The sequence below is a fragment of the Eucyclogobius newberryi genome, unplaced genomic scaffold (assembly GCF_026437365.1).
Source record: "Eucyclogobius newberryi isolate DKJ021-1_F unplaced genomic scaffold, fEucNew1.0.hap1 SCAF_299, whole genome shotgun sequence".
Classification (NCBI taxonomy): Eukaryota; Metazoa; Chordata; class Actinopteri; order Gobiiformes; family Gobiidae; genus Eucyclogobius; species Eucyclogobius newberryi.
Genome location: NW_027315944.1, coordinates 1 through 9,358, shown reverse-complemented (window position 1 = coordinate 9,358; position 9,358 = coordinate 1). Strand labels below are relative to the sequence as shown.

Sequence of the window (9,358 nt, the reverse complement as noted above, 5' to 3'; positions counted from 1 at the left end):
CCAGGACTAAACCAGGTCTGAACCAGGACTAAACCAGGTCTAAACCAGGACTAAACCAGGTCTAAACCAGGACTAAACCAGGTCTAAACCAGGTCTAAACCAGGTCTAAACCAGGTCTAAACCAGGACTAAACCCAGTCTAAACCAGGTCTAAACCAGGTCTAAACCAGGACTAAACCCAGTCTAAACCAGGTCTAAACCAGGTCTAAACCAGGACTAAACCCAGTCTAAACCAGGTCTAAACCAGGACTAAACCAGGACTAAACCAGGTCTAAACCAGGTCTAAACCAGGTCTAAACCAGGTCTTAACCAGGACTAAACCAGGACTAAACCCGGTCTCACCTTGACCAGCTCGAAGGGGAAGCGCTCGTGGAAGATGCGGTTGATCTTGGCTCCTCCTGAGAGCTCGTACGTGTCCACCTGGTCCCCAGAACCTTCAATCCTCTTCTCAAAGTCCACCGCAAACTGCTGCACCATCCTGCAACCAGACCAGGACTATAACCAGACACAGGCTAGACAGGGACTAAAACCAGCCTTAGCTGTAGTGTTAGTACTCCTCCACCTCCTTCTCCACACTGGTCAGGTCTTTAGTCCTGGTCTCGGTCCCGGTCCCGGTCCTGGTCCCGGTCTCGGTCTCGGTCTCGGTCCTGGTCCTGGTCCTGGTCCAGGTCCCGGTCTCGGTCTCGGTCTCGGTCCTGGTCCTGGTCCAGGTCCTGGTCTCGGTCCTGGTCCCGTCCTGGTCCCGGTCTCGGTCTCGGTCTCGGTCCCGGTCCTGCTCCTGCTCCTGCTCCCGCTCCCGCTCCCGGTCCCGGTCCCGGTCCCGGTCCAGGTCCTGGTCTCGGTCCTGGTCCCGTCCTGGTCCCGGTCTCGGTCTCGGTCCTGGTCCTGGTCCCGGTCCCGGTCTCGGTCCCGGTCCCGGTCCCGGTCCCGGTCCTGGTCCTGGTCTCGGTCCTGGTCCCGGTCCCGGTCTCGGTCTCGGTCTCGGTCCTGGTCCTGGTCCTGGTCCTGGTCCAGGTCCTGGTCTCGGTCTCGGTCCTGGTCCTGGTCCAGGTCCTGGTCTCGGTCTCGGTCTCGGTCTCGGTCCTGGTCCTGGTCCAGGTCCTGGTCTCGGTCCTGGTCCCGTCCTGGTCCTGGTCCAGGTCCTGGTCTCGGTCCTGGTCCCGTCCTGGTCCTGGTCTCGGTCTCGGTCTCGGTCTCGGTCTCGGTCTCGGTCTCGGTCCTGGTCCCGGTCCCGGTCCCGGTCCCGGTCCTGGTCTCGGTCTCGGTCTCGGTCCCGGTCCCGGTCCCGGTCCCGGTCCAGGTCCCGGTCTCGGTCCCGGTCCCGGTCCCGGTCCAGGTCCTGGTCTCGGTCTCGGTCCTGGTCCCGCTCCCGGTCCCGGTCCCGGTCCCGGTCTCGGTCTCGGTCTCGGTCCTGGTCCAGGTCCCGGTCTCGGTCCCGGTCCAGGTCCTGGTCTCGGTCTCGGTCTCGGTCCTGGTCCCGCTCCCGGTCCCGGTCCCGGTCCAGGTCCTGGTCTCGGTCCTGGTCCCGTCCTGGTCCCGGTCTCGGTCTCGGTCCTGGTCCTGGTCTCGGTCTCGGTCTCGGTCTCGGTCCCGGTCCCGGTCCCGGTCCCGGTCCCGGTCCCGGTCCCGGTCTCGGTCTCGGTCTCGGTCTCGGTCCTGGTCCCGCTCCCGCTCCCGCTCCCGGTCCCGGTCCCGGTCCCGGTCCAGGTCCTGGTCTCGGTCCTGGTCCCGTCCTGGTCCCGGTCTCGGTCTCGGTCCTGGTCCTGGTCCCGGTCCCGGTCTCGGTCCCGGTCCCGGTCTCGGTCCTGGTCCCGGTCCCGGTCCCGGTCTCGGTCTCGTCTCGGTCCTGGTCCTGGTCTCAGGTCCGGTCCTCGGTCTCGGTCTCCGGTCTCGGTCCTGGTCCTGGTCCAGGTCCTGGTCTCGGTCCTGGTCCCGTCCTGGCTCGGTCTCGGTCTCGGTCTCGTCTCGGTCCTGGTCCTGGTCCTGGTCTCGGTCCTGGTCTCGGTCCTGGTCCCGGTCCTCCTGTCTCGGTCTCGGTCTCGGTCTCGTCCTGGTCCTGGTCCTGGTCCTGGTCCTGGTCCTGGTCCGGTCCGGTCCCGGTCCTGTCGGTCTCGGTCTCGGTCCCTGGTCCTGTCCTGGTCCAGGTCCTGGTCCTGGTCTCGGTCTCGGTCCTGGTCCTGGTCTCGGTCTCGGTCCTGGTCTCGGTCTCGGTCCTCCCGGCTCCGCTGCGTCCACCGGTCTCGTCCGCTCGCAGTCTCGCCGCTCCCGCTCCCCGCTCCCGTCCCGGTCCTCCCGCTCCGCTCCGCTCCCGGTCCCGCTGCTCCCCTGCTCCCGCTCCCGGCTCTCCCGCTCCCGCTCCCGCTCCCGCTCCCGCTCCCGCTCCCGCTCCGCTCCGCTCCCGGTCCCGCTCCCGCGTCCCGGTCCCGGTCCCGGTCCCGCTCCCGCTCCCGCTCCCGCTCCCGCTCCCGCTCCCGCTCCCGCTCCCGGTCCCGGTCCCGCTCCCGCTCCCGCTCCCGCTCCCGCTCCCGCTCCCGGTCCCGGTCCCGCTCCCGCTCCCGGTCCCGGTCCTGCTCCTGCTCCTGCTCCCGCTCCCGGTCCTGCTCCTGCTCCTGCTCCTGCTCCCGCTCCCGCTCCCGCTCCCGGTCCCGGTCCTGCTCCTGCTCCTGCTCCCGCTCCCGGTCCTGGACTCACTGCAGCAGGGCCTTGGTCTTCCTGCTGGGGTCGTCGGGCCTGTAGTGCTTGTACTCCTCCACCTCCTTCTCGATGCTCAGGAGCTGACTCTGCATCTTGGACCTCAGCGCCGGGAGCGTGTCGCGGATGTGGTTCGTCAGTTGCTGTAAGAAGACAATGGACAGGATTTAACTCAGATGCCCTCACATGTTCCCTCTGATGTCACCAAACTGTCATGACATCATCATCTACTTCCTGGTCCAAGTGAGTCTGAAAAGGACCTTCACCTTTAATGACCATTTCAGACTTTGAGGAATAAAGTCTGGCGGTAATGCAACAATTGGATGCCAACCGCCATAAAACAACAACAACAACAACAACAACAACAACAACAACATTTCAGACAAATACAATTTATTTTATTCATCTGGGCCTGAAAATAAAATGAATAAAACAAACATTTTTATTGTAAAAATGACTTGAAAAAGTTTGAGCCTTGATTCATCTTTAGTTCATCAGGAGAAGTTTAAACTAAACTCAGTCACACTCTGTGATGTCACACTCTGTGATGTCACACTCTGTGATGTCACACTCTGTGATGTCACACACTCTGTGATGTCACACACTCTGTGATGTCACACTCTGTGATGTCACACACTCTGTGATGTCACACACTCTGTGATGTCACACTCTGTGATGTCACACTCTGTGATGTCACACTCTGTGATGTCACACACTCTGTGATGTCACACACTCTGTGAAGTCACACTGTGATGTCACACACTCTGTGATGTCACACACTCTGTGATGTCACACACTGTGATGTCACACACTCTGTGATGTCACACACTCTGATGTCACACTCTGTGATGTCACACACTCTGTGATGTCACACTCTGTGATGTCACACACTCTGTGATGTCACACTCTGTGATGTCACACTCTGTGATGTCACACTCTGTGATGTCACACACTCTGTGATGTCACACACTCTGTGAAGTCACACTGTGATGTCACACACTCTGTGATGTCACACACTCTGTGATGTCACACTCTGTGATGTCACACTCTGTGATGTCACACACTCTGTGATGTCACACTCTGTGATGTCACACACTCTGTGATGTCACACACTCTGTGATGTCACACACTCTGTGAAGTCACACTGTGATGTCACACACTCTGTGATGTCACACTGTGATGTCACACACTGTGATGTCACACACTCTGTGATGTCACACTCTGTGATGTCACACACTCTGATGTCACACTCTGTGATGTCACACACTCTGTGATGTCACACTCTGTGATGTCACACACTCTGTGATGTCACACACTCTGTGATGTCACACTCTGTGATGTCACACTCTGTGATGTCACACTCTGTGATGTCACACACTCTGTGATGTCACACACTCTGTGAAGTCACACTGTGATGTCACACACTCTGTGATGTCACACACTCTGTGAAGTCACTCTGTGAAGTCACACACTCTGTGAAGTCACACTGTGATGTCACACACTCTGTGATGTCACACTGTGATGTCACACACTCTGTGATGTCACACTCTGTGAAGTCACACACTCTGTGATGTCACACTGTGATGTCACACACTCTGTGATGTCACACTCTGTGATGTCACACACTCTGATGTCACACTCTGTGATGTCACACTCTGTGATGTCACACTCTGTGATGTCACACTCTGATGTCACACTCTGTGATGTCACACTCTGTGATGTCACACTCTGTGATGTCACACACTCTGATGTCACACTCTGTGATGTCACACTCTGTGATGTCACACACTCTGTGATGTCACACACTCTGTGAAGTCACACACTCTGTGAAGTCACTCTGTGAAGTCACACACTCTGTGAAGTCACACTGTGATGTCACACACTCTGTGATGTCACACTGTGATGTCACACACTCTGTGATGTCACACTCTGTGAAGTCACACACTCTGTGATGTCACACTGTGATGTCACACACTCTGTGATGTCACACTCTGTGATGTCACACACTCTGATGTCACACTCTGTGATGTCACACTCTGTGATGTCACACTCTGTGATGTCACACACTGTGATGTCACACTCTGTGATGTCACACACTCTGTGATGTCACACTCTGTGATGTCACACTCTGTGATGTCACACACTGTGATGTCACACACTCTGTGATGTCACACTCTGTGATGTCACACTCTGTGATGTCACACACTCTGATGTCACACTCTGTGATGTCACACACTCTGTGATGTCACACTCTGTGATGTCACACACTCTGTGATGTCACACTTTGTGATGTCACACTCTGTGATGTCACACTCTGTGATGTCACACACTCTGTGATGTCACACAGACTGTGATGTCACACACTCTGTGATGTCACACTCTGTGATGTCACACTCTGTGATGTCACACACTCTGTGATGTCACACTCTCTGTGATGTCACACTCTGTAATGTCACACACTGTGATGTCACACACTCTGTGATGTCACACACTCTGTGATGTCACACACTCTGTGATGTCACACTCTGTGATGTCACACTCTGTAATGTCACACACTGTGATGTCACACACTCTGTGATGTCACACACTCTGTGATGTCACACTCTGTGAAGTCACACACTCTGTGATGTCACACACTCTGTGAAGTCACACACTCTGTGATGTCACACTGTGATGTCACACACTCTGTGATGTCACACTCTGTGAAGTCACACACTCTGTGATGTCACACTCTGTGATGTCACACACTCTGTGATGTCACACTGTGATGTCACACACTCTGTGAAGTCACACACTCTGTGATGTCACACACTCTGTGATGTCACACACTCTGTGATGTCACACTCTGTGATGTCACACTCTGTGATGTCACACTCTGTGATGTCACACACTCTGTGATGTCACACTCTGTGATGTCACACACTCTGTGAAGTCACACTGTGATGTCACACACTCTGTGATGTCACACTGTGATGTCACACACTCTGTGATGTCACACACTGTGATGTCACACACTCTGTGAAGTCACTCTGTGAAGTCACACACTCTGTGAAGTCACACTGTGATGTCACACACTCTGTGATGTCACAACTGTGATGTCACACACTCTGTGATGTCACACACTCTGTGATGTCACACTCTGTGAAGTCACACACTCTGTGATGTCACACTGTGATGTCACACTCTGTGATGTCACACTCTGTGATGTCACAACACTCTGTGATGTCACACTCTGTGATGTCACACTCTGTGATGTCACACTCTGTGATGTCACACACTCTGTGATGTCACACTCTGTGATGTCACACACTCTGTGATGTCACACTCTGTGATGTCACACTCTGTGATGTCACACACTCTGTGATGTCACACACTCTGTGATGTCCACACTCTGTGATGTCACACTCTGTGATGTCACACACTCTGTGATGTCACACTCTGTGATGTCACACACTCTGTGATGTCACACTCTGTGATGTCACACACTCTGTGATGTCACACTCTGTGATGTCACACTCTGTGATGTCACACTCTGTGATGTCACACACTCTGTGATGTCACACAGACTGTGATGTCACACACTCTGTGATGTCACACTCTGTGATGTCACACTCTGTGATGTCACACACTCTGTGATGTCACACACTCTGTGATGTCACACTCTGTGATGTCACACTCTGTGATGTCACACACTGTGATGTCACACACTCTGTGATGTCACACACTCTGTGATGTCACACACTCTGTGATGTCACACTCTGTGATGTCACACTCTGTGATGTCACACTCTGTGATGTCACACACTCTGTGATGTCACACACTCTGTGATGTCACACACTCTGTGATGTCACACTCTGTGATGTCACACACTCTGTGATGTCACACACTCTGTGATGTCACACACTCTGTGATGTCACACACTGTGATGTCACACACTCTGTGATGTCACACTCTGTGAAGTCACACACTCTGTGATGTCACACTCTGTGATGTCACACACTCTGTGATGTCACACTCTGTGATGTCACACACTCTGTGATGTCACACACTCTGTGATGTCACACACTCTGTGATGTCACACACTCTGTGATGTCACACTCTGTGATGTCACACTCTGTGATGTCACACTCTGTGATGTCACACACTCTGTGATGTCACACTCTGTGATGTCACACTCTGAGTCACACTCTGTGAAGTCACACTGTGATGTCACACACTCTGTGATGTCACACTGTGATGTCACACACTCTGTGATGTCACACACTCTGTGATGTCACACTCCTGTGATGTCACACTCTGTGATGTCACACTCACTCTGTGATGTCACACACTCTGTGATGTCACACTCTGTGAGTCACACACTCTGTGATGTCACACTTGTGATGTCAACACTCTGTGATGTCACACTGTGATGTCACACACTCTGTGATGTCACACACTCTGTGATGTCACACTGTGATGTCACACACTCTGTGATGTCACACTCTGTGATGTCACACACTCTGATGTCACACTCTGTGATGTCACACACTCTGTGATGTCACACTCTGTGATGTCACACACTCTGTGATGTCACACTCTGTGATGTCACACACTCTGTGATGTCACACAGACTGTGATGTCACACACTCTGTGATGTCACACTCTGTGATGTCACACTCTGTGATGTCACACACTTGTGATGTCACACTCTGTGATGTCACACACTCTGTGATGTCACACTCTGTGATGTCACACACTCTGTGATGTCACACTCTGTGATGTCACACACTCTGTGATGTCACACTCTGTGATGTCACACACTCTGTGATGTCACACTCTGTGATGTCACACACTCTGTGATGTCACACTCTGTGATGTCACACACTCTGTGATGTCACACACTCTGTGATGTCACACTCTGTGATGTCACACACTCTGTGATGTCACACACTCTGTGATGTCACACTCTGATGTCACACTCTGTGATGTCACACACTCTGTGATGTCACACTCTGTGATGTCACACACTCTGTGATGTCACACTCTGTGATGTCACACTCTGTGATGTCAACACTCTGTGATGTCACACACTCTGTGATGTCACACACTCTGTGATGTCACCACTCTGTGATGTCACACTCTGTGATGTCACACACTCTGTGATGTCACACTCTGTGATGTCACACTCTGTGATGTCACACACTCTGTGATGTCACACACTCTGTGATGTCACACTCTGTGATGTCACACACTCTGTGATGTCACACTGAGTCACACTCTGTGATGTCACACTCTGTGAAGTCACACTCTGTGATGTCACACACTCTGTGATGTCACACACTCTGTGATGTCACAACACTCTGTGATGTCACACACTCTGTGATGTCACACTGTGATGTCACACACTCTGTGATGTCACACACTCTGTGATGTCACACACTCTGTGATGTCACACACTCTGTGATGTCACACTCTGTGATGTCACACACTCTGTGATGTCACACTCTGTGATGTCACACACTCTGTGATGTCACACTCTGTGATGTCACACTCTGTGATGTCACACACTCTGTGATGTCACACTCTGTGAAGTCACACACTCTGTGATGTCACACTCTGTGATGTCACACACTCTGTGATGTCACACACTCTGTGATGTCACACACTCTGTGATGTCACACACTCTGTGATGTCACACTCTGTGATGTCACACACTCTGTGATGTCACACACTCTGTGATGTCACACTCTGTGATGTCACACACTCTGTGATGTCAACACTCTGTGATGTCACACACTCTGTGATGTCACACACTCTGTGATGTCACACACTCTGTGATGTCACACACTCTGTGATGTCACACTCTGTGAAGTCACACACTCTGTGATGTCACACTCTGTGATGTCACACACTCTGTGATGTCACACTCTGTGATGTCACACACTCTGTGATGTCACACTCTGTGATGTCACACACTCTGTGATGTCACACTCTGTGATGTCACACACTCTGTGATGTCACACTCTGTGATGTCAACACTCTGTGATGTCACACTCTGTGATGTCACACACTCTGTGATGTCACACTCTGTGATGTCACACACTCTGTGATGTCACACTCTGTGATGTCACAACACTCTGTGATGTCACACACTCTGTGATGTCACACACTCTGTGATGTCACACTCTGTGATGTCACACTCTGTGATGTCACAACACTCTGTGATGTCACACTCTGTGATGTCACACACTCTGTGATGTCACACTCTGTGATGTCACACACTCGTGATGTCACACTCTGTGATGTCACACACTCTGTGATGTCACACTCTGTGATGTCACACACTCTGTGATGTCACACTCTGTGATGTCACACTCTGTGATGTCACACTCTGTGATGTCACACACTCTGTGATGTCACACTCTGTGATGTCACACACTCTGTGATGTCACACTCTGTGATGTCACACTCTGTGATGTCACAACTCTGTGATGTCACACACTCTGTGATGTCACACACTCTGTGATGTCACACTCTGTATGTCACACTCTGTGATGTCACACACTCTGTGATGTCACACACTCTGTGATGTCACACACTCTGTGATGTCACACTCTGTGATGTCACACACTCTGTGATGTCACACTCTGTGATGTCACACTCTGTGATGTCACACTCTGTGATGT

At 52.6% G+C, this 9,358-nt stretch overlaps 1 protein-coding gene across 1 annotated transcript; it reads right to left on the bottom strand.

The window, feature by feature from the left end:
• Positions 1-341: 341 nt before the first annotated feature.
• On the bottom strand, positions 342-2,839 carry LOC140373443 (dynamin-1-like; the record flags this gene model as incomplete). The annotated part of the gene is made up of 2 exons (XM_072459910.1): positions 2,691-2,839; positions 342-477 (listed from the first exon to the last, which is right to left on the bottom strand). Coding segments are annotated over exons 1-2 (231 nt in total), but the record flags the coding sequence as incomplete, so codon positions are not given.
• Between the last annotated feature and the right edge of the window lie 6,519 nt (positions 2,840-9,358).